Source organism: Pteropus medius, unplaced genomic scaffold (genome assembly GCF_902729225.1).
Source record: "Pteropus medius unplaced genomic scaffold, Ma_sr-lr_union100, whole genome shotgun sequence".
Classification (NCBI taxonomy): Eukaryota; Metazoa; Chordata; class Mammalia; order Chiroptera; family Pteropodidae; genus Pteropus; species Pteropus medius.
Genome location: NW_024352787.1, coordinates 9157411 through 9184024, shown reverse-complemented (window position 1 = coordinate 9184024; position 26614 = coordinate 9157411). Strand labels below are relative to the sequence as shown.

Here is a 26614-nt window from a genome sequence, read left to right as displayed (position 1 = left end):
CCCCCTGAGCCCGATTTCTTAGAGGGCTCTCTCATCTAAGACTTCGCTAGGCCCTGGGTTGGCTATTGAATCATTTACTCAGGCTGAGAACAACTGATGGGAAATTTGTATTCTGCGACACTGTGCCAGTTCTACTTTATTATAGTGCAATTTCTCATACCGGGCAAGGAGCAGTTTGCATGCAATTCCTCCCCGTAAGTGATCCTCTGATGCTTTGCCCATTCTCAGAGATATGTCTTGCTGACTCTGAGGGATGGAACAGCTAGGTTTAGGTGCAGGGAAAGTTAGAGCAGAGCACATTCACACTTTTACTTTGGTGAGGACAGTGCTGGATCGCTATATGAGGATCCAACCTATTCACACCAACACAAATTACATGAAAAATCCTTGAAAAGCATGTGACCAGGAACTGTGATGGATTCAAAAAAATGTCGTCATTTCCTGCCCTTAAGGAACTTACAATTTATTTAGGGGATGCAAAACAAACACATGGAAAATAAAATGACAATAATAGATAGTAATAATAGATAGGAAGTCAGGGAGCAGTCAACAATTAAGGGGGGGTACAGACAAAAATTCCATATAAGAATTAATGAAAACACTTGAGAGAGAAGGGTGAGGGGTCACCCTTATTAAGAGATGAGAGATTTTTGAGCTGCTGGTGAGAGATGTTTACTGTTCAGGCAGTAGTTTCTTCTTAGGGTTGGTTGCTGTGAAAATGAAGTACAAGATAAGATTCCTGGAAAAAAGCTTGACAAAATTTATTATTGGATGAGAGGAGACATTGCAAGTGGCAGCAGGCAAAACATGGACACTGGGACAGGAAAGCAGAAGTTGTCCTCAGGGTTAAGTAACTACACAAGCTTTGGTGGAATGGAACCATGAGGAGCTGTTGGTAAAAAATGGCTGTCTAGATTACCTAAGGTCTTGAACATAAGAGAGGTGTGTTTGAACTTTACTCTGTAGATACTTTCATCAGGGGCGTTATGATCAAGAACTCATTATAAGAAGACTGAATTGTACATAGAAAAGGCTGCCTTTCTTGATGCACTTTGCATCATTAGTAGCTGCACTCCACTCCTACCCTAGCCCCTGGCTACCTCCTGCAGCTGAAAGTAGGTCACATCAATAAATGTGAAAAGACTGATTTGATTTAAAACATGTATATCGGTAAAGACTATGAATAACAATCTTATCCTTTTTTTTCGTAAATGTAGATTTTTTCCAAAAGATTATGAAGATATTTGCTTATTTTATGGTTCATGAATTATATTTAGAAGCCAGATATTTAGGGGAAAGCTGGCATTTAATATAGCATCCCCGTTCCCTCTGTATTTCTTCTGTTGTAGAAGCACTCACATTAGCAGTGTTGGTGATACCATTATGCCTTCTGAATGAGCTACTTTCAGCATAAAGCTCAGAGCAAAAGCACCATGTCCTTGAAGGAATCCAAAGCAGAGATTTGTTTAAGGAGTAAAGGAATATTACATGTTACAAAGCTGGTTAAGAACTCTGAAATGAAACTGCTTTTGCAAACTAATGAGAAATAGAGAAATAAATGGGACTTACTTTCTAATTCGCATGTTCAGCTGCATGGGCATGACTTAAGTAACTTTCCAGCAATGACTTTTGGGGATGGAGAATTGATAGGTCAAAGTCTATGGTGACATAGAGAAGGTCAAGGTCCCAGCATCGGCACCAGTGGCACCAATTACCTATGTTTTTAAAGTGATCAATGAAGAAACCTCAATACAGAGTTTGAAGAAAATCCACTGCCACAACCCAAACCAATGAAATGTAAGATGAGGTGCTTATTGGATGCTGATATTCATAGCCTTCAATTTAAGGCAAAATGTTGTTACCGTGGGCTATTAAAAGGAGTGTGTCACTAAAGTTTACAGGTATGACAAGGCAGCCATTGCCTCCTAAGGAGATAGAACCCCTTAGAGAAGTTTCTTTTTGCCTCCAGCAACCTCTTCCTTCTATCTCAGTGAATTGTAAAACTGTTATCATTTTACGAGTGTGCCAGGAAGTAAAAAAAGGAGAAAAACACTGCCTTAAATTTCCTTAAAAGGGGAATTGGTATAGTGTAGTTAAGTGCTTATTTCATATCATTTCTTGATGGAGTTTGAGATGAACATAAGAATTGAAAGTCTTAGGAGCCATCTTCAAAATGTAATAAAAATGAAAGTAATACAAGTTTAAAATGAGAGCTTAAGCCAATGAAAAATATGACCTAGGCCACAAACTTACCCAAAGCTTTTTACATACAGACAAAACTAATACCTTATCTTCCATGATGATTCATGGCATAAGAAATTTAGAGCTGGAAGAGAGGCTGTTCAGTCCATCACTTTTTATATTTTGGGTGACAAGGGGACAAGGAAAGACCAAATGACTTCCTCAAGGGATACAGTAGTTAGTAGATAAACTGGAGTGAGGCTCTGGCTTGTTTTCCAATGCACTTTTTTATTTTAAATCTCCTGTGTTAGGGAAAGGCTGTTGGTTTTAATATGCACCTCCCCTAAGTTCAGATTACTATTCAGTGGTTGCATGGTTGGTGAGATGAGTTTTGGTGGGAAAAATCTTAACCCCTTGTTCATTTTCATTTCGTCCTTTCTTAAAATTTCATAGAAGACCTGTGAGCTAAGCTTTTGAATCTCTAGAATAACTTTTAAACTCCAGAGCCTCTGGACATCATCAAGGACTTTGAGAAAGTCATCAGGGCATTTAACCAAAGATAATGAACTTTTTCCCAGAACATCGAATGGCAGTGGGCCTTAGGGTAAGTCAACAATGACCATGCCTGTACTCCAGCTCGCGCCAAAGTACGCACATGGAAACAAAGATTTTACATGGAAACAAAGATTTTCAGCACCAACACAGAGCTGTAAGATTGTTAAGAAGCTAGCAGCATGCTGACCAGTGATGCTCTTGCAATAAAGACACAGAAAACTGAATCAATGCTGTTAAGACAATAAGAATGAAGGAAGGAAGGGTGGAAGTAATTGTTTCCCTATGGCTGACTGCTTAGATTGTGGCTATGGCTGCTGTCTTGAAAATGTTCTGCCTCATGATCTGCTATGGCCAGCATTTAAGTTTATAAATTCTCTCAACAGTCTGCCAGCCTTCACCACTGATGTCCAAGCTGTCCATGTATGTCTATCTCGTAAATTCCAATACAACTTTCCTGACAAATTACAGAAAGGCAGTTGACCAAGGATTACTTTTATTTCATAGCTTGTGCCAAAGCCCTTCTTGGGAACGTCTGGTTAAAGCAGGTTTGGAGGGTGAGGGAGAGCAGGAAGCACCTGTAAGGCCAGGTTACAACTGTGCAATGAAACCTGGATGTCAGGACTCAGCTGGGGAGGCCCAAAGACCAAACTGCCAACCCCACTGCACATGGCCACAGGGACATTTTTTAGGGGAAGCATTCAATCCACTCGGTCAGGAGGCTACCCAAGTCTTGTCTATTCTGTGTACACAGACCTCAGTGAGAGTGACAACAGTTAGTCGACGGCAGCAAATGCCTTGAATTTCCCAAATATACCAAAGTTTTCAGGTTTTGAAAATCTTCTAACATTGTTTCTAATTTCCTCTGTTTATCAATAACATGGTAATGAACACTTTTATTTATAAATCTTAGAATCTTTTTAAGAATTTAAAATGCAATTGCCTGTTACAGTTTACTCTCATCTGAGGCTCTGTTCTGCAAACCACAATGTTTTCCCCTTGGGTTTAATTGTGAAGTCTTAAAAAGATAATAATATTTTGGATAATGGGACAAAAACGCTCAGGAAACTTGCCTATTCTCACTTTAAACCAAGAGGGACATTTTCGCACCTCGGATAGGAAGCTGCTAAGGTTCGTCTGTTCCCTGACAATAGCTGGCCTCCTGAGTCACTGGCTTTGGAAGGAAGTAGTATGTTCTTTAATTACATTAATTAAGAGAATTTCTTCTTTATTTTTTGGGGGAAATAATATTTTGAAAAAAATATGTGAGGCTTTGGTAAAGAGTCCTCTACTAAATGTCAGGCAATAATAAGCCAGAAACCTCACCTTCCAAGTACTCAGTTGGTTAAACATCTGGCACTGCTGGCGAAGTTGTTGCCTGGGTTGAAGAAGCTATGAAAGGCAATTCTTTTCCTGTCTGCAGGGTGGGGAAGTTTACATTTGGGTTCTTCATCTCTCTTCTCTTCTCTAATATGTTCAATAGAGATGTAATGTTTTCGGGAACATTCTAATAGGCACAGCTTGAAGTCTGAATTTTGATGTTTCCTGTGACTTTTCTAGTTGAATGGCTAGTGAATTCTGAGAGACTTTCGGCCTGAAGCCTCAGCAAGGGCACCTTCAGCTGGATTGCTGTGGCAGCCACTGCTCTAACTGCCCCCAGGCCGATCCAGGCTGCAGGGGGTAGGAGTGGGGAAGACTGTGCTCTCATTTGGTCAGCTTGTGGGAAGGGGGAGTCGTCTCTCAGAGATGCTCATCTGCTGCCCAGATTTAGCTCTGACTGAATTGGCAGCTAGTGAGAACTCTGCGCTATCCAAGAAGAGCAAGCTGATGGATGCAAAGGTAGTTCCTGGAGGGGATGGTGGGCTAGATAGCAACGATGACATATTTAGTGCTTCCTCTGAGCCAGTGTTGTTCTAAGCACTTTTATGTACTAATCCATTTAATCCTCACGGCAATCCCATGACGCAGGTATTAAAATGATCTTCTCTTTACAACTGAGAAAACTGAGGCCCAAAGAGGTCACGTAACTTCCTCAAGGTCACAGCTAGTAAATGATGGAGCCGGGTTTCAAACCCAGGCAGTATGATTCTAGCACCTCGGCCATTAACCGCGCCGGTCCCTTGCCTACAGAGGATGGTGCACTGAGCACAGGCAAAACAGCACTGTCCACCAACGGAAAGGCTTCCGCAGCCGTGGAAAAACCATGAAAGTGTTCACGATGCTTGGGCTCAGGAAAGACAGGAAGAGAAAAATGACACAGCCCTGGAAATGACTGTGACTCTTGAGAACCAGATAGTATCATGCTCTCCTAGTCTCAGAAAGCCCAAGAACCCTAGATATTCTGATGATGGAGATGTGGCACAAGGGCAGCTCTTTACCATTTATGAAGCCTTTAGTATTTATTTTCAAAATTATGAGTTTAAAATTATCATTTAAGTATGAAACAGCATCAGGTTCAGGAACCTTTTAGGTGCATGTTGCAAATTATATAGTGTAAACTATATAATTTCTACATGCCATCAGTGTAATAGCTGCTCTTCCCACAGAACGTGGGGGCAACCTGTGTTTCAAACTCCTTAAATTAAAATGAAATAAATATGTGAGAAAAGAAGCCATGAACTCTAGAATATATTTCCAGTCTCCAGGGTGATTAAAATAACACCATTCTGAAATGGTTAGAATTACTGTTTGAGGACAATCTATTGTCACTTGGTAGGAAGAAAAAATTCACATGTTAATTGTAAGCATTTGCACCAGTTGTTTTCCAAATCTACCCATGCATGGATTTTATTTGCAGTAGAAAAAGCATTTGTGGTTTCTTAATGAAATAAGTACATGCATGTACACACATACACACAAACACAAACACATTCTCCCATATGTTTAGCAATGATGCTATCGAACTTCGGATAAAGCTGAGACCTTAAATACATGCTTAACATGCTTAAATGCATGGTAGTACATTTTTTATTTTTATTCTAGTCCTTTGGGTATCCTGCTCCAGTGAATTATTTGAATGACTAGAACAGTTACAAAAGTGCTCTGTGGACATTTTCTCCAAATGTAAAGTATTGGAAGGCTGTTTATATAAGTCATGAAAATCTTTAGTCTTGTGTCCTTTTAATCTCGGCGAATCCATCGTACTGACAGAATTCTGCTTTTTCTCTATGCTTAAAGATTGGATTTATTTCCTCAGCTTATCATGAAGAAAAAGAGAAATGAAATTGTACTTTCAGATGGATGTAATTTAGCTTCTGCACATATTCACTGAAGTTTAATGCTTCTGTAGTTTTCACTCTTGAATTTCTCAAAGCTGAAGCTAAACGGGGCAATCCTCTCCATTTAGTTTTGGTGTTGTTTGGATAACATTAAGTTTATCATAAAAAGTTCTTATTCAGTCTAACAATTTGATTTCTTTAGTACTGTTTGACACATGCACCTCCTTCTTGCACCATGTGCTGGAAACAACCACAGTTTATAAGAATTTTAGGACCACAATAGGACTCAATCATTTTTCCTCTTAATGTTCTCTATTCTGGTGTTTCCATCCATAACATTCTTAACTAAATGGCTTCAGCATGAAAAAATGAACAAGTTTTCCTATTGCTTCTTCTGTTCTACTGCTTGTTGGCTGCCCAGTGACTTCTGGAATAGTATTGCTGAAAGGAAAACCATCGAGGAAGCCTTAGTATCTTCAAAGATGACTGAGTGGAAGAGAAATATGATCTCTGACTGTCCCCTGTCGTGCAGACTCACAGGACCTTAGGTTTGGAGGAGGCCCGGAGGGGAAGTCACCTACTTCTCCCCTACGCACTGCTGCTGCTTTAGGGGGAGACACTACTATCTCTGGGCCCACAGGACTGTTTTAATGGCCTCCTAACTGTGTCTTGTGTCTCCACTCTTGCTCTTTTCCCTCTATTTCATTTTCTACAGGCAGCTGGACTCATCTTTTAAAAATATATCAGATTTCTGTCCACTGATTAAAACCCTCCAATGGTTCTGATGGATTTAGACTACACTCCAGACTTCTTCCTATGGGCATACGAAGCCCTGTGTGGCCTGGCTTCCGCCTAGTTCTCCGTCTTGATCTCATGCTGCTCTCTCTGTTCACCACACCACAGCCTCACTGGGCTTCTGTGTATTTCTTTAATGCTGAGCTCCTTCCCACCTCAAAGCGTCTGCTCAGACTGCTTTCCTCCTAGATCTTTTATAGATCTGGTTTCCTTCTATCAAACAGGAGTACCCTTCCCCTCACACTGACACTCCCATTTCACTCTGTTTTATTCTTTCCAGTTTAAAATGAATGAGAAGCTTTTATGGGGGTGTGGAGCTGGGGGGACATTAGCTGTGGTCTTGCATTCTTCCTGAAGCAAAGGCCAGCATCATTTGGCTAATCAAGTGTTCAGTATGCTTTCTTTGTGTCCACAGCCTGTCACTTTCAGGCTCCATAACATGTCTACAACAGTCCTCTGATCTGCCTGTCCAGTATCCCTGCCACCAGAACAAAATAAAAATAAGACCTCTTATTCAAAGGCAGGCTGAGCAGTCACTTACTTATAGTGGATCCGGACTCAGGCCTGTTCAGGGAGCTGATGATGACGAAGCCAAAGCCTTCGTTCTCTTTGCGGTGAATGACCACGTCACTGGTCTGCAGGCTGTGGGAGGTGAAGCCTTCGGGGGGAGAGGCATTGCTACTGGGCACAGCGTGGTTGCTGTTGGTGTAGGTTGCGTAGTCACTGCGTGGAGAGCTGTGGTGGGTTGATACGGAGCCTGGACTCCTCCCGTTCTCTGGGCAGGGCTCCCCTGGAACACACATTGTACACAGGCACTTGGTTACTAAGGGTCATGGTGAGTGCCTCCCGTGTCCTAGGCATTAATAAGGGTCATGATGAGTGCCTCCTGTGAACTAGGTATTGTTGTAGACACCAGCACTGTTACAAGACTGGTTGACTGGCTTCTATTCTCCCCAGATGTGCAGAGCATTTGAAGGGCTGCAAACCTAGCTATGGAGCGCCCCAGGTACTGGCCCCTTTTCCACCCTATCTCATAGCAGACATTGGTAAAACCCCTCATCAACTTCCTCTGTGCTGCTACTTATTTGTGTTTTCCTTTTGGTAAGACTGCAAACTCCAGGACATAGCCTAGTTTTATTTATTTTTTGATAAGGCCTAGTTTTAGATATTAAGCTTCTTAGTTTTACAATAATAATTGATCAAATAAAATCATAAAACAAGTGGGTAGAATCCTTAAGTGTACTGTGCATAAGAATTACTTAAAGAACTTGTAAAAAATATGCATCTTCAGAGTCCGCCCGTGGAAAGTTTTTTCAGTAGATCTAGGGGAGATTGGGCACAGAAATCTGGATGAAGTTTCAAGACCACACTTTGAGAAATGCTGCTGTGGAAGACTTTGTTAGCCCAGGGGATGTCCACATAAAATGACCTACCATAATTTTACTAAAGAGCCATGGTTTTATTTAATTTTGTGATATTCTGTTAGCCTAGATGTGTTAATTCACTTCGTGTAGGTAGGAAGCATCCTTCTTAAAGTAGTTTGTTCACTCTAGGATCAAATCTAACAATAATATCAGGCTAAAGAATGATGAATTTTGAGTCATTAGGGAAGTGTGTGAGGCCTTGCTCATTTACATTCTGTATTATTACAAAATATACTCTATTAATCAACCAGATAAACCAAACCACTACTTCCATAAGAAAGCAAGCATATTTACAAGGAAGAATAATAGAAAGTCGGCAGCCAAGAGAAGCTAATTTTTAAAGTGAAAGTTGATCTGTCATCCAGAAAGAATTTTGTCATTTTAATTTAATACTTAGGTTTTGGTATTTTGATTAAAAGAACTGAAGTGGGTACCTAGAATACCATAATTAGAAATAAGACTGTTTCGGCTCCATCTTACAATTTAATTAGTGTACTCAAAAGATTTTTATGGAACAGAAGAATAGTAAGATGGAAAAGAATCGAAATTAATGATTTCTTTTTGGGTCTCTAGATATGGTCTCCTATTTAGAAGTCTGGAAAGCATTTCATATAGCAAGTTAAAAAAAAATAGCAAAAGTTCCTAAGAAGGCTCTTAACTTTATAATCTGCAATTCCATTCTGAAATGAAAAAGTCAGAGAGAAAGAACACAGACAACAAGAGAGGTTCTGTTACACTGATACTTGAAGAAAAAAGAGCTGTGTTTATTCATATCCCCAGATTAAAAATGGCCTTACAAAACTGTATTCATTTCTTGTTTGTAATTATTGAATGAATAAGATCCAGGCTGTTGCTTATTATCATTTGAAAAATTTGATTTTTTTTGTAAAGAAGATTTAATTAATCTGGTTTTAATAAAAGAAAACAAATGGATGCTCTTCTTCTGTAAGAAATGCGCTGAGGTCATAAAAGAACAAAATGTCAATGTCAAAGACTTCTCCTCTTTTCTATCAGAACTAAAACTGCCTGTAAAGTGTACCCTTCCTGTTAGAAAACATCATCCAAAGACAAGCTGTTATTGTCTTGGTGAAGCACATGTCCTTTATCAGTCCTTCTGTGAGATGGAAATAAAGTGATTAGAGATAGTCAGGAAGAAGAAAAACAAACAAATTATTATGCTGCAACATTAAATTGAAAATCTCCCTGAGTTATTGGACCAAATCAGTAACTAAATGTCATAGGCAGTGACAAGAGAGATCTTATTTTCTGGCTGTCATATTTCAGGGGGTCGAGAGCTGTGGTTGTCAGTAAAGTGGCAACAAAGAAAAATTATCTGTCTTTGCAATAAATGGATGCTCTTCTTCTGTAAGAAATGCGGTACCAGTCAGTGGCCTGTTAGGAACCCGGCCATACAGCAGGAGGCGAGCTGTGGGCCAGTGAGCGAAGCTTCATCTGTATTTGCAGCCACTTTCTAGTGCTAGCATCACCATCTCAGCTCCACCTTAGATCATCTGGCATTAGATTCTCACAGGAACACTGGTTCCTGGTGCCAAAAAGTTTTGGGACTGCTGTTTTACAACATGAACACTTTTAAAACCAGGGAGTTAAAACGACTTTTAATTATTGACTTCACAGGATTGAATTGACTGGACATTATTATCTACTTAGTATGCTTCAGGTCCAAATGAGACTGTCTTCTCTCCAACAACCCTTCCTGGTATAGGACAGGAAAATCATTGTTTTAGAATAACGTAGTAAAATGTCACAAAGTGACTAGATACCATGTGCAATTTTTTTTTTTTTTAAATTCACTAATTCCTATAATTCCTAGCATCCCTGACCTATCCTTTTGGCTCACACGCAAATGGGTGTACACAATTCAGTCACTTAGTATCTACTCAAGTCAGATAACCAATTTTTAGGTTAAGCTTCTGTTTTGTCCCCAGCAGTCATACTGGAAATCATCACTTTTTGACTGGGAGAGGGTCTTTTCCTGGGAAGTCAGGAGCTGTTGACAATGCCCTACAGGTGAGATGGTTTCGACTAGAACAGTCGACGACTGTTTAAGGACTGCTCCTGGCCAGCATGCCCAGTTATTATTCTTGCACTGTGTTGACCTATACTTTGTTTAAAAATTGTTAAAATTGTCATTGTTTTTAAATGGGGAGATTTTACAGAAATATACATTTCCAATCTCTCTCGAAATATTTGGTAATGATCTGCTATAGCTGGCCAAGGGCCACTCTCTTGACTAGGTAGGCAGTTTGCAAATCACCACAGTTCCAATCATTCCCCAATGTCTCTTGCAAATTCCTGATTTATTCATTTACTTGTAGGGTGAGGAGTATGCAAGGCCAAAGGGACCTGTTTAACCGGAGACCTTGTTTCTCTTCTAGATTACACACTGGATACCAGGACTCTAGGGTTCTGTAACCAAACAGATCTTGCCTGCTTCTCGGGTGTTGCCTAGGCTTCTTCTTAGGACTGTCCCCCAGAAAGATGACAGCACTATAGATGCACATGTCTTGTCTTAAAGTATCGCTGAGGCAATGGGTATGTGTGTAGACAGAGCTTGGACATGCAGGCTGGAGACTCGATGTGCATGTGTACCCTCAGGGTGCCTGATGGAGAAAGGGGCAGCCCACGGGCTGTGGCCCTGCTAATGTTAGGGGCTGGTCTGCCTGCAGTTTGCACACTCCTGGTTTATACTCATCGAGGCAGACAATGTATTTTAATGGGTGACATGCTCATAGACAAAGAATAAGGGAATGCATTTAGAATTAACCAAAAAGTATAGTAACCAGGACCAGGGAATCTACTGACTCCCTAAACATTGACTAAACTTTTCACCCAGCTGCCACGAAAACCTTCTCTTTCTCGGCATTAGGCCAAGACTTAGACTTTCTCTTAGATGTTAGAGAAAAGACAATGATAACTTTAAGACAAACTCAACATGTTTTGATTAAGTCATAAAATTTTTTTTACATCACTTTTAGATTTATACTTTAAGAAGTTCCTCAGAGACCCCTTCTTTCAGATGAATAGTATGTATTCAAAATAATGTGACATTAGGTTGAACATCTCAAAACTGAACTCTTAAACATATAAATATTTATACTTTCAGTGTAATAATTAAAGGCACTCTTGTACTATCCTTGGGGAAAAAAACAACTAAATATTGGAGCTGGGGGCATGGATAAGACATCTCTCAAAACTAGTTTAAGGTACAAGATCTATGATAAAATTATCTGTTAAATAAAATTGGATGCATTACTAAATGTTTCCTTCCTTTACTTCACAATTTCTTATTTTTGAGGCTCTGGCTTGTCATTGACTAACTGAAAATATTGCCTTTCTATCTTTAGTGTGTAAACTTTTTCATATTTTAATATTTGGAGCAGGTTTATGTGTTATTTAAATTTTTAACCCAATGTAACCTACCAGTCTGTATCTCTCATAATAAATATTTTAATTTTTTGAGCACCAACTAAAAAGCTAGTGCCCAGTGTCTTCTGAGGTGGGAAGGACATTTGAACAAGCTGAGGAAGCACAAAGCTTAAGGGTATGATATTATGATGTCCCTTCTTCCCAGCAATTTCTCCATAATACTGCTCCTTTGTTCAAGAAGGTGGCAACACTGTGCCTTTCTTGTTCATCTTCCGTCTCTTCATGGCTGATTGCTCACTTCCCTTCAGCTTTCATCTCATCATAAGCCAGACTTGCACCTCCCACTGCCTTTGCTTAGGAAAGCATAATAATAATGATAACAACAACCTTTGAAAAGGCATCTCCACTGTCATATCCATTTGTAGTTGTCCCTTTTCACTGCTGCAGAAATGGCAGCTATGAGGAAAAGCTGTCTTTCTATGCGTTTTTTATAAATCTGTTTTATCCTGTTTCTAGGCATTTACTATCAAAGTATCCTTTGCTGAACTTAATCATTTTCATACTGATGAAGCTTTCAAGGAAGAGTGGGCTGAATTAACTTGGAAACTCTCCTGGTGAGAATGAGCAGTCTTCAGCAGAACATTTTCAAAAATTAAATGCACTCGAAATGCACTTGAAAGCCTAAATGAGTAAAGTTGGTAAGAACCGCAACAAAGAGCATCTTCAAGGAAGTCACATAATCTACAAATTGCAAGAATACATTTTTGTAGCATTTGGCATACACTCCAATAGTTTGGGTTGGGTTGATCAGAACAAAATTTAATTTTCAATAATCAGCTGGCGGCAAGGGGAACATGGAATTATGTTGGTGCATTGGTTTTGCACTTTGCAGTGTGTTTCCTTGCAAATCAGGTATCTTTTAAATTTCTCTTAGGGTTACAGAACATACAGTACAGCAACCTTTTAATAAAAATCACTTTGTAGGGAGAGAGACAGTCAAATGTTAACCAAGAAAACACTGTCTTCCTTCTGGCATCTCATCCAAGGATAAAGCAGAATTCAAGGTGTTTTACTTCTTTGGGTCAAGTCAAATGGTATGCCGGGAATTTCTGAAGATTAATAGTATCTCTTAGCAAAACCTCCATTTGACACAAGATATGTAGCAGTCTCTACTGGTGACGGCTAACAGTTCTTTTTGACTTGCCCTTTTAAATGATTGCCTTGCTCAAAGTCTAGTTTATAGATGAATAGAATAGAAAAAAATTTTTTGTTTGACTAGTAAACCTTATCCTCTTGAGTCATTCACAGCCTGTGATTAGCCAGTGGTCCATTTTTTTTTTTAATTCAAATATGTTATAATAATAACACATATGAAGGACTCCTTATGTTTGGAAGTGACATTTGCTAAAGATTGGTCTAATGTCTTTGATTCACTGGAACTGGTGATGATGGTAGAGTGTGGGGGACTAAAAGTGGCATAAAAAATCAGCGCTGGCCCCAGAGAAGACTCTGCTTCATCACCGACTTGCTGCACACCGCCGGGCAAGCTTCTGTACCACGGGGCCTCAGTTTCCTCACCTGTAATACGAGGGAACTGATGTTGCTAAAGTCCCTTCTAATTCTAGCATTCATCATTCTGTACAAGGGGCAGTCAGGTCACTGAGCAGAGAGGCCAGTAGGCCACTGGGACAGAAGGCGACAACAGAACATCATTGGAGCTGCTGCTCCTGTGAGTCACAGAACCAAGTGCAGGCAGTTTGGGACTATGTTCTCAATGTTATTGAGTGCTCAGACTATAAAAAATAGTGTGATGCTTGTAACTGAGTTATTCCTTAAAAATATAAATTTTTTTGGAGGGGGTAGGGTTGAGATGATGAAGAAAGAAATTTATTATGACAATGAAGGCTGACTTTTAAAAGTCTGTCTTTGATGGATTCTTTTATGAAGTTGGGAAAATGGATGCAAAGGGAATACTACTTCTAATTTGTCTGTTTCATAAGTTTGGAGTTATATGAATTGTATTTCCTCAGAGTGATGTACAGTTACATTTCTCTAAATCAAGGTAATAGTTTTAATATTACTTCTATCAGGCCCTACAGTGGAAGCTAATTTTCCATCTTCCTTGCCTTATTACGGTATCAAAATGCTGTAGTTCTTGGGTTGTAAACACAATGAAAAACATTTTCAAAAGTCATATTTTCCACTACTATAATGTTATAACTAGCATCTACCAAAGAACATACACATCTTAAATTAGCCCTAGGCTTTGCCTGAAAATTTTAATGACGATGTTGAAAATGTGGGCCACAAAGACTGCTTGGAATTGTACTAGCGGGGTGGAAATCTGCACTTTCAAAATCAGTTACATTTGGAGTATCTAGGTTGTTCCCCCCACTTCATTTAATATGGAAACTGATTTAAAATTTTGTTTCAAGTGTCTTTATCATGTCTCACACAAGCATCTCACTACCTAACCCTCCACTCTTGATGCTGGCTCAAGCTGCATACCTCCACATAGCACCTTTCTTCTCACAGTGAGGTTGACCTGCCCGTTCCGGGCTGCGTGGTGCATAAGGTCAATGACATAGCGGTGGGTCTTGCCAGCCACTGGAATTCCATCAACGTAGACGAGCTCGTCTCCTGGGTGTAGGCGGCCGTCTCTGTCGGCAGAGCCCATGGCAATGACGGCTCCAATCAAAATCTAGAGAAGCAGTGAGAAGGAAAAGACATTTACATTTCAAACATTACATATGTGTGTGTGTGTGTGTGTGTGTGTGTGTGTGTGTGTATACATATATACACACACGTATATATACGCACACACTCCCATACATACATATATTCGGTGGAAGATTTTAATCCCACATTTTATTCCTTGCACCAAACCTGAGTACGTACTTGAAAAACGAAAAATAAGAGGCTGAAGGATGCCCTTCCAACTCTCCAAGTTGTTACCTACATCTAGAGAAATATTTTGAGCTAGCTGCGGAGGCCATGAGGTTTGGGGATTCCTTGTTATCTGGCTCATAAATGATCACCCTTAAGAAAATTCTAAACCTGAATAATCTGATGCTATTGGTCACCACGCATGGGCTCTGAATTGAAACAAGTTGGAGATTGAATCCTGGCCTCGCTTCTTATTCGTGTCACCTTGGGCAAAACTTCACTTCGGTGAGCCTCAGTTATTTCATCTGCAAAATGGGGAAATAAAATAATAGGACCTACTTTATGAAGTTGTTGGCAAATTAAATGAAATAATGTATGCAGGGCATTTGACTGTTTATGGCACATAGTGAGTACTCAAAAATGTCATGAGAAACTGGCTGCTGTATATTTTTAAACTCTGATAAAAGTTCCAAGTGCTTTTTTTGTTTGTTTGTTTCATTTATTTTTTGCTTTGCTTTGAAAAACTTAAAGTAAGAAGAAAACAAAACAAAATTCATGTTTGTTTTTTCCTGGCTAGCTGACTCACTTAAAAAAAATCTCAGTCAAATCACCTCCAGATTTTAGCTTTTTTTCCATTAACATTTCTTCAGAGTACTGTCCTCTGCACAAAGGACATTCCCAGTTCTGCCTGTCCCCTGAATGTCTCTGCTGTTTAGGTGACTATCATATCAATGAGGAGGTACACATCTGGGAAATGTGCGTATTATTATAATTCCCTGAACCAGGGACTATTATGAAAGGCATAACATAAGGTTTCCCACTTCGCATTAGAAACACTCAATTTAGTGTCCATTAGTAAGCCTTTTTTTCTTTTTCAGAGGAGAGACAATGGCACTTAATATTTTAGTTTTGTTGTTTAAACAATTTTTTCCAGCTCATGGAAAATAGACAACCTTTTTCTTTTGCCATGCAATTTAGCCATATAGCATCTAAAGGCAGTAGTTACTATTAGCCAGATAAAATTATAGAGCCTATATTCTAGGTTTTATTTTAAATCTTTATAAAATGATCACTTGCTCACAGATTGATTTCTTTCAGGTGCAAAAACTCCTTTCAAATCTCAAATCTGTGGATTCCAGCTAATTTGCAGACTTGCTGCATTGTGACTCGCAGGCGTGCATATCCTCAGGCTCGGCAGCAGAATGATTTCTTTGTACTTGGTCACATAGCTCAGTGTGGCCTGTGAACATGGCAACTAGATCTAAATGCCCAAGACTTCTCAGGTATGTATAAAATTATAGTCTGAAGAGTTCTTTTTTTCCCCCCTGATGACTTCACAGCCATGGTCTACTGAATAATAGCTCCTTTTATACAGAAGAATAAAAACTCCCCATCACTACAGCAGCTTTCCCCTAATTCTGGAAGGTAAGGTGGGGTGGGGAATAGATTTGCTTCCATGTTGAATATTAGTGCTCTGATGCATGATTCATTATCGGTCTCACAGGAAAGGCCTCACATCTCCTGCAGTAGATTGGCTAGCTACACAGTGCAGTTGCTTTCCTGCACCCTTCTGTACCCATTTGCTAAAGTCCAGCTGTTGGACATGCTTCTGACAGCCTCCATTTTCCCTTATTGTCATGCCAACCTGAATTGATGAGTTTCTTTCTGAAGGTGTTCCAATCTATTCTTCAAAAGTCTCAATCCACTAAGGAGCACTTCAAAGATTTGTTAAGTGCTTTGTGCAAAAGCCAGTTAAAATAAATGTTTATGCTTTTCCGCCACCTCATGAAAAGCTGCATTTAGCTGGGTTAGCCCAAAGAAAATGCTTCGACCTTTAGATTTTCTGTATGCATTAGAAGGGTAGTTTATAGGTGGTTATAGAGAAAAATATGGCTTGTGAGCTTCTTGGCTGGTTAATTATCAACTTCAAGCTATATTTCTGATTCTAACTGATCGAAGTGAACCAAAAAATTGGTTACAACTGAGAGAACCACACTTGCAATTGGGTCCTCTAAAGAAGTTGTAAAAATGAAATTTTACATTGGAAAATTCCTGTTCCTCTCTTGTTAAAGGAAAACAGCAAAGATATACAGATACCACTGAAGTTATCTCCTGTGCTACTAGCTTATATCACCCATTAAAAGAAAAATTCCAGTAAAACATCTGCTTTTCTGCTGTATTGCAATATGAGGTACTCTCCTCACTAATTAATTCATTCTTCCAGCAAATATTCAATGAGTCCAGGGACACTTCTAGGTGTCAAGAATCCATCAGTGAGCAATACACAAAAATCACTGACATATAGAGCTTCCATTCTAGTGGTCAGACAATAATAAATGTAATAAATCTATAAATTATGTTGTATGCTAGCAGACATGTACCATGGAAAAATAGAGCAAGGTGGGATGGTGGGTGGTGTCAGTTATGTGGTGTTAGAGTTGGTTGGAACAGGCCTCTGAGAAGTCAACATTTGAGCAAAGACTGAAGTTCACAGGACAAATTTTTTAAAACTTGAAGCTTTAATCTTCAATCTTTAGTTTGTTTTATCAAATTTTATATATTTTTAAATAAACTATATTCAATGTACACTTCAGTTGAATATCCAAATAAACTGTACATATTCAATATACTTTAATATAATTTATTGAATTATAATATATATTATATAGTATTATATAGTTATTATATGTATATATAGTATGATTACATTATATAATCCATCCTCTACCTTGTTTTTTTCAAAAAAATGTTGCCATAGCTATTAAACATACTTGAATTGAGCTGAGGGTGGTGATCTGGAGTAGGCATTAGAGCTGCTTGTCCATTAGTTATATATATCTGTGTTACATTTGCTCCATCTATCAGGAGCTGCTGTTGCCTTTGCTGGGAAGAGGCTGACCGTGTGTGCTGTCATAGCTTCTCATGCTGCTGTTGTTCCTCAGCCTTTGGCACTTTTGCACCTTCATGCATTGTATGTCACTGCTGACACAGAGCTCTCTGTGTGTCTCTCTACTCAGAAGATAATCCACACTTTTTTTTTTTATTTCGAATATGCTTTGTACACTCACCACATTCTATTTATTTTCTGTCTGCCACTGTAACTGCAGTGACTAGATAATCTATAATTCCTTCTTGCACTGTAAGTCATATTGGCTTCTCAAGTTCACTTAAGCTCTTAAAAACATGCCTCAGGATATCCGATCCCTTAAGTCAATAGTTCTCAAACTTTAGGGTTCATGTGAATCATCTGGTGAGTTTGTTAAAACATAGAGTTCTGGACCTACCCCCGAGAGTCAGATTCTACGGATCTGGGGTGAAACCTGAGATTCTTCATGTTTAACAAGTTCCCAGGAGATGGTGGACACTCCTGGTCTGTAGATCTGTCACTCTTTGATTAGCAAGTTTTGAGTATTCCCACTTGGTCACAGGATCTGTGGTCTCACTCATCATGTTCTGAGCCCACTGAAGGACTGTCCCTCTGGTGCCTTGCTTGAGCCCCCTGCCCCACTGGAGTAGTCACTTTCCAGGCTTGCTGAGGGGATAACCCTCGAATGCATAGTCTGGCTCCCTGACTCATTGTTACATTTTCCTTTTAGTCTTGCTGATCTCTGGCTACACTGGCCAGTGAGCCCTTTCAGGCAACTGGCCTCACTCTCTCTGGCTTCAGTGGATTCTTCAGCCTTTGTGGACCCTTCAGTCCCACTCATCAGTTTTCTCATTGCTCTTGGAGTTCTTTGTCCTGCCTCTACTGCTTGTGGCAAAATAGGTCAAGAAAGATACCTTCCCCACCCCCACCTAATGAACAACTCATCCATGGCCTTATCTTTCCAACTGCCTTCTTAAAAAAAAAAAGAAAATCAAAAACAACTCCGCAACTCCGCAACTCCACTTTTTCTTATAGGCTGTGAGGGCACAGAACAAAGCAGAGTATTTGATATGAAATAACAGCAATTCACATTCAAGTAGCTGACATCCCAGTAAGCCAGGGGAAAAAACTAACATGAAAAAGGAAACAAAAACAAGTAAGAAAAAAACAAAATGAAAACCACCTTTGCAGGTCTTTTAATTCCTTTACTTCTTTCCTGCGCTACCTAATGTTGGTCCAACTCCACTCCAGTAGGGATGATCTGCAATAATTATAAACTGACAAGGCTTGACAATGAGGCGAGCAGACTTCAGGCTCTTGCTTTCTGAAACTCCCCCCAAGTATGCGCCAGACTCCTGTGCCAAGGAACATGTCTATCATGACCTCTCTCTTTCCTTCAACAGTTTTTCTCCACACAGGCCTTTCTCCACTGCAGTGTTTCCCAAGTCTTTCCATCTTGATGTCTTTCCATTTCTTTTCAGCTCACAGCTGGAAATCTCATTTTTGTTTCTTTCTGGCAATTTTTCATTTCTTTCTATTTCTATTGTTATTTAACTGTGAAAAGTATTTCCTCTTGCAGAAAAAATGCCCATATGCTTTGTCTGAGCTGGCAACCTGCTGTTCAATATTTGCCGTAAGCTGTGTTGTCGTGTTTAATGTGCACCCTGAGATGTCAATAGCATTTCGTATATATGGAGGCAGAAACTCGTTTGACGTAATTTACTAGACCTCCTGTGGTTGGGGACCAAGTCACCTCATGAACCTCTCCCTTTGTAGGACGTCAGCAATTAAATGAGGCTAGCTCATTTTGTTTGTATTTTATCTCTGGACGTATAAGAGAGGAAAGCAGGAGGGAAAGGCTCATGGGAGATCTTTACAGTAGACTTGCTTTTCCTGACATGGTTTTTCTGAGAAGCAATATTCTGGTCTTCAAGACATTATTTTCTGGCTTTGCTTGCTTGCGGGATTTTGGCTTTTACTTTATGGCTTAACTGTCAGAATTGTAACTTGCAACCTGAGTATGTCTTAAATCACTCAAATGAAAGAATAAACTGGAATAAATCTAAATAAACACAATGAGGATAACCAGCAATCCATGTAATCTGAGGAGGCTTATCATAAATACTGGATGTCTGCCCACTAGAGGGGAGAAGGGACTTGGGAATGCAAAGCCAGCGTTCAGAAGGTTGGGAACCTGGGAACCTGTGTACCAATCAGGCAGAAAGCTGTCCTGCGGGTGGCGATGACCATGGCTGCAGTCACACACCTGAGCTTCTTTCTGAGCCATATGTGCTCCACTTGAGTAACAACTCTATTGCTTCTGTGCCAAGCAAAGTTCAGGCAGACCTCTCCCTTCCTTAGCCAGGTGGTGCCTTCTCTGTGACCGGCAGACAATCCCTTCTACCTCTGCGGGAGGGGGAGACCAGTGCAGACAATATTTTCCAAATGTGGTGTTAGTTTATCCCCAAAGCAGACAAAGCGTGAGTCTATGGGGTCGGGGTGGGGGGCACAGCAAAGTAAGAATTTTATATTTCAAAGACTGTATTGAAGTATGGGAAGCATGGAAACGTTCTTGTTTTCCCTGACATTTATTTTATAGTTTAATCTTTAATTTGTATTTATGTATAAGAGAAGGAACCTGATAATATTTTCAGTGCTAGGGCCTACAAGAACTGTAATCTGGCTCTGGCTGAAGATTCTTTTGGTGAAAATATTCATCTTTCTAATTTCTTTTAATCTAATCTTCCAGGATGGGAGTCTCAAAGTCAGTAAACAAGATAAGCAAAATAGGCCCAGGGAGTTTTGGGATCTGTGGCCATGCTCCGTCTAAAAGGGACAACTACTTAGCTCAAGGCAGTAGTCATGGAGAAAGGCATGCTCGATGTTACTAGATGCATTTTTCAAAAGATGAAAATCTGAATTTTTAAAAATGTGAAATAAGTTGATGCACAGCAATTTTAAAGCACTGGGGGAGCTAAACAAAGCATGATGTGGGGTTACCAGGACATATTCCTGCTTTTAGGATTAGGTCATTTTAATTCTAAAGAGCCTATAGGACACAGAAGGCTCAAAATATGTAAACTCTAGATCATTATTTGTTCTGAGAAGCTCAGGTGACAGTTTTGGTTTGACAAAGAGGACTCTCTTCAATTCCACCTAACAATTATTTATTGTTCTAGGCTAGAGTTGGAAGACACAAACACCATCAAAACACAGTCCTCACCTTTGAGGAGCTCATAGATTGGTAAGGGAAAAAAAGCATGTCAGTCAGTGCGTTCTGGAACAAACAGGGACCTCATCTTTCTGGTGGAAATCCCTTAAGTTGGTAAGTTTGAGATAATATGTTAAAGTGCTATGGATTTTATATAGACTTAACCTTAAATACCCTACAAAAAGTGTCATCTATCTTCTGGTCGCCCACAAAATGCTATAAAAAATCACCTATTTTAGTTTGGACATGGTTTTGTTTTGTTTCCTTCATTTGATATCATTCGTTATCTTCTTTTTAAGCATATGGCTTTGTAATAAAGAATTTGGCCTCAGCGCAAAGAGAGGTCTGGTCTTTTCTGGAAGGTAACCTCTGTGTCCTTGGAACAGGAGTGTCTTTGTTGTCTATGGTGAGTCCCTTGGACCATAACAAGGATTTATGCTAATGAGACTCATTGAGAGCACTTGATAGTTTATGCTAAGGAGATGACTCAGAGTGGAGCCAGCCACCCCAACAGTCTTAGGGTGGGGACTGATCATGTCAGATCTACCAGCGATATAATTAAAGGTTGGGCCTTTGAGTCACGTAATATTAGCCTGACCTCTGGGAAGAAGATGGGGTTGGAGGTTGAGCTCAACAACCTGAGTGATGATTTCGTCAATCATGCCCACATAACAAAATCCCAAACTCTGGACACAAACACTTGGGTGAGCATCCCTGGTTGGCAGTCCTCTTGCATCCATGCCAGGAAGTTAACACTTCCCTGAGGATGATACAAGCTTCACATTTGGAACCCTTCCAGACTTTGTCCTATGTGCTTCTTCCTTTGGCTGGTTCTCATTTGTTCCCTTTCACTATAATAAAACTATAATCCTGAGTATAATACTTTCCTGAATTCTATGAGCTGTTCTAGTGAATTATTGAACCTGAGGGAGGCTGTGGGGATCCCCGAATTTGCCGCTGGTGTCTGAAGTGAGGGCAGTATTACAGAGATTCTTCTCTCACACTTTGCAGTTTTGTAAATTCATTGCAGCTGGTGTCAGATGTGTTGGGTAGACTTGGCAGTTTGGAAGACTGAGATCTTAACCTAGAGTTTGGCTAACTCTGGGAAATGGCACACTTTTCACTTAGGGAGCACTAAAGGATAATAAAAAGGAAAGATAAAGTCCGTGCTTAAAAGAAATTTAAAATCCCACTGATCAAACTGAATGGGCAGACTACGAACATGTTAGATAGAGACCAATCTTGAAGGAAGCTAAGTCGGATAAATACCCTATGAAGGCCACAAGGTTAAATGTTCATGTATGGGAAGAAACCTGACGCTATCTTCAGTTCTATATATGTAGAACAAGACGAGTTATAGGACAGTGGGGTGGTTATCAGAGAGGAAGGGGATGGGTGAACTATAGGGTGGCGGAAGGAGACTAGACTTTGGATGGGGAGCACACAATGCAATATACAGATGATGAATTATAGAATCATATACCTGAAACTTATGTTATTAACCAATGCTATCCAATTAATTTAATTTTTTAAAAAGATGAGTTACAAGGAGGAATGAGACTGGAGGGCTGAGTAGGTGACTGAAGTTTCCTGGTAAACTCAGAAGCAAGTGACAGAGAGAAGGGAACAACTCTGTGAAGGGGAATAAAATGTAACTGAGGTTGGTTTCTTTTCCCTGTGACAGAGGCTCTGAATAAATTTAAGTCCGAAATTACTTGAGCCCTAAATTTTACCCCAGCACTGTCTCCTCCCAAAGCCCTAGTGAGAAAATCCAGACAACCCTTCTTGACAACTGCATTTTTACATCTTCTCTGGCAGCTGGAGAATGAGTGATATTCTGTAGATTTGCCAAATTTTATCCCCAGAAATTAGGAAATAAGTCTTTTTTTCCTGGAATGCCCTCATCCATAGAGTCCAAGGACAGCCTCTTGGAGTTTTCTGTAGTAAAGGATCTTGTCAAGCATCTGATCCAACTTATCTAACATCCAGGACAGAGGAAGCCTCTTGGGTTCCCGTCCGGTTCTCATCAGTGCTGCTCGAATACCTCTCCTGAGAAGGAGCTCACTGTCTATCAAGGCAATCTACTTCGCTTCGGAACAGTTTTAATTTTTACAGAGTCCTTTCGTTTGTTAGGTTAACTTTTTTTCTCCTGAAAATTTTTGCTCATCAGGGGTTCTAGTTTTATTTTTTGGAACAATCTACTAACAAGGGAAATGATGATGATAAACATTTATCCAACACCTAATATGATGCAGGCACAATACCAAGAACTCTACATATGTTATCTTCTTTAATTCTTAAAGCACCTCTATGAAAGAGTATTATTATTATCCTTATCTTGCAGATAAAGAAACTGAGGCTTAGAGCTTAAGTTCCATGTATGAGCTAGGATGGGGCACAAGCATCTGAGCTGGGATGGGGTGTCATTTATTCAAACCTTTCGTGGACCAAACTTAATCACATTGGGTACCATATAGGACATATCTTTTGCAGTGAGTGTTTTATAGCTTTTAATTTAATACATGCTCATAATTCTAGTTATGCTGTATATTTGTATATTAATGTTATTTTATGCTTTCACTCTGATGCATAATAATGTGTATACACACACACACACACACACACACACAAAGATTTTCAGAGCACTCCCCAAATTCCCGATATTGTGCCAATTGAAGTAGACATTGTGAACATCTTTTCATGGTTGTCTCTTAATTCAAATCTAATTGAGATTGAGCTTGATTTTACTTCTGTGTATCACTATATATTTTCTGCCCTGTAATTTTGATTGAAAACATACATACTTCTGCTGTTACAAGTCATCTCTTCTGTCATACTGCATGTTTACCTGTGAACTGCTGCCCAGAGAGACCAGGGGTCAGTCCAATTCAATTAAATAATTAAAATATTCAAGAAAATCCAATCTATTACAAGAAAGAGTAATTTCCTTCTTGAAATACAATGCGCGCTGATTTATGATGGTATACAGTCATAGAAATACTGGCACATTTTGAGAACTTACATAGCAAGAAAAAACTCTCAAATTTTTTAATGTGAGTCCTAAAAGTTTTCTTTCTTAGTGTCACACATAATAATATTTCCTCTGTTTAATTATACATACAATATAGCCCAAACTGTGGAAATAAAGGGAATCAACTTACAGGCTGTCCAGGCTCATCTCCCCCGAGGATTCTGAAGCCAAATCCAGACTCCATCCTGCGAAGGTGAACATCCAGCTCCTTATAATCTGGACCTGGCATAAAGGAGACCCCATTGAGTAATGAATCCTGCCTTCACCCCACCCCTCAAGGGACTGAACACACCCATGATTAATTTTCTGAATGTGATTAATGAGAGTGCTGTTAGAGTTGATAGGAAGCATAGAGAATAAAAAATATATATATATGGCAACAGAAAGTAGGTATTTCAAAATTAGGTCATCTCTGAATTAACTGTGACCAGTTGAGAAATGATCATAGGCAGAAAGAGCACACACATTTTCTGGGTGAAAAAAAACCAAAATGAAACTGATGCCTCTATAATTCTTTATTTTCCTGAGAGCATTCAGATTATCCCCAAGAAGACTAGCTGTCACTTTGAAGATGTTCAGTCTGATCAGAACGATTGTTTTAGAAGTATGAGAGAACAGATGGCAACATCCCGAAACTACCTGGTAAAGTACTGCCTAGTAACTTCCTAATACCTGTTTATGACTTGCATCTAGTTTAGTGTGTGTGTGAGAGTAGAAGGGCATATAAACTTATGCCTAATGAAAGTTGTTTCTTTTACAATTGTAAAGATTAAAAAGTATAGAATTTAAACTTTTCTGTATTGAGGTTTGTTTTTAATTTTCTAACTCCTTTAGATTTTTTAGGAGTAGAAATTTGCCTAGGTCTAAGTGAACTCTTAACTCCCAAACATTTTAAAATGTGGAAGTCACCAGTAGATTAACTACTGACTTCACTACCTTATTCAAAATAAACTAGAAGAGGAATACTTTTCTGCAGTTAGCTGAAAGAATAGAAACATACTTAAAATAAGCTGGGAAACTCTCCTGAATGTCATTTTTTTTTCCAACTGTAGAATAAATAAACCAAAACTATAAGACATATTTTGATTGTTTAAAGAGAATATGATTTATGCTCATCTGCTGCCCTTGGCCCTTTGAACCTTCCTTAGGGGGAAAAGCTTCAATCATAACTGAGCTGTGTGTACTTTTACAGCCACTGGTGGGACATCAATGGATGATCAGCAACACTAGGGTAATGCTTATTAATGCCATTGTTCACTTAAGAAATATTTAGTGATCTGGGCCTTAGTAGTTTAAAGGAGATATTAGAACGGACAGAAGAAAATATTAAGTTAAGCTCTCCTTGCTTAACCGAGATGGTTTTGAATTTGGGATGGGATCTCAGAGCCTTCTGGGACAGGAAGCTATGTCTGGACCACTTGGATATCTACTAGTAGTCATAATTGAGAGACAGACTCAATGAATGACGGCTTCGTGAATCTTTTCCAGGCTCTACAGTAACTGGGGCTGGTGCGACACAATAAACCAAGCACAATGGTACTGGACTTGCTTTCGTGCCCTCCAACTTGACTGCGTATTCTCAGTGATATACAAAAGGCAAGTCATTCGCTCCTGAAATGTAGGTATAAGTTTATTTTCTGTCTAGTGCTCTCAACAAAAAAAATTGAATCAGGTACACAATCAGGTACATATGTATATACATAGGTATTGCTCAAGACTCAATGAACTTTCATGCCCTTTTATGACAAGCGGCACCTATAATCAAAGTCTTTTTCATTCAGTGACTAATACAAAACTCAAAAAAGACTAACAAATTGGATCGCCACATCCATTAGTCATTCTTTATGAATTGTATAATCATTCATATTTTAAAGATAGAACTTAGAAGAAATCAATTACCATTAATAGCTAGAGTCTTGTGTTAAAAGGAAGATAAAAACTTTGTCCTACATTCTACAATTCATAATTGACTTTTGAACTAAGTTTATTCTGGGGTCTATGCTATATATGAAATCACATTTTGGTATGTGTGCTAAGCTTTTGGGACTCTGAAGGCAGGTAGAGCAGTCATGCAAAATCATAACAGGTACCTGTATTCCTCCCAAGGGAGGCAGAAAAGCCAGAGGAGATGGGAAGAAGACATATAATGTTCGATCACTGTTTAGACCTCTAAAAGTTGATTGTGATATGACTATTCACAGCAATCTCCCCTCTAGGTTACTTTAAGCTTAGAGGAATCTAGACCATATACATATAAAAAATACAAATGAGCATGACATACTTTTGAAGCTTAATAGAGCTAGCATATGCTTAAACAACAATTTCTATCTACCTTAAATATTCTCATTTTGCATCACTGGAATATGGTAAACAGGAAATTGTTCCTCCGGTAGCTTTAGCACCAATCCGTATTGCATGAGGAACTCTAAGAGGAGTTTATTGTGTGATCTATTTTATTTATTTCCCCCAAGTAAGACTTCCCCCAAGCAAATGCTGAAATTATGACAATCCCCTTAACGGAATTTGGGGTATACTAAAGTACAAGGGGATTGTCTTGTGTCAGAGAATGCTGTGATTCCTGGGGGATCTGGAAAGCTTTTCTTAAATGGATGACTCAGAACTTTTTATATTTTTTTTAGTAGAAAAATATAGATTTTAGCTCGCTAATTTTATTTAACTCTGAAGAACAGATTTGAGAGGGGCATTCATCTTCTTGCCCCTATTTTTTGGTGTGCATTTTGGTGACATTATTATCTTCTGACTCTTGCTCTGACCACTCTGATTTCAAATATAGAGTACTATGTGCCAACCAGTCATCTTCGCCTTGCAATTTTCTAGGCAGAAGGTGGCCAGCTTCATAGTACACGAGTAAGTAAAGAGAGGCAAAGAGACACCCATTAGAAAAGTGTGCTAGCGGACATGATTTATTTTTTTTCTTGGTTAATTTTGAACACAGAGGTTGCAGGGAATGGAAACTTTAGAGAAATAGTCAACTGGAAAAAAAGTTTAAATGATAGATTGTGGCTCAAGGAGGTAGTTTTTTTTTTTTTTTTTTTTTTTTTT

At 39.2% G+C, this 26614-nt stretch overlaps 1 protein-coding gene and 1 long non-coding RNA gene across 3 annotated transcripts in view; one reads left to right on the top strand and one right to left on the bottom strand.

The window, feature by feature from the left end:
* The window catches only part of LOC120591724 (uncharacterized), a 43503-nt gene extending 22906 nt beyond the window's left edge, over nucleotides 1-20597 (top strand). The window contains exons 2-3 of the long non-coding RNA XR_005649966.1: nucleotides 15542-15726; nucleotides 20489-20597. This is a non-coding gene — a long non-coding RNA (uncharacterized LOC120591724). The remainder of the gene's footprint in view (nucleotides 1-15541; nucleotides 15727-20488) is intronic.
* MAGI2 (membrane associated guanylate kinase, WW and PDZ domain containing 2) overlaps nucleotides 1-26614 on the bottom strand; it is a 1217785-nt gene that overhangs the window by 118129 nt on the left and 1073042 nt on the right. For both annotated transcript variants that reach the window (XM_039849352.1, XM_039849353.1), the window contains 3 exons: nucleotides 23682-23773; nucleotides 14066-14258; nucleotides 7288-7536 (listed from right to left, as the gene is read on the bottom strand). In XM_039849352.1, coding sequence (XP_039705286.1) covers nucleotides 7288-7536; nucleotides 14066-14258; nucleotides 23682-23773 — 534 coding nt within the window. The remainder of the gene's footprint in view (nucleotides 1-7287; nucleotides 7537-14065; nucleotides 14259-23681; nucleotides 23774-26614) is intronic.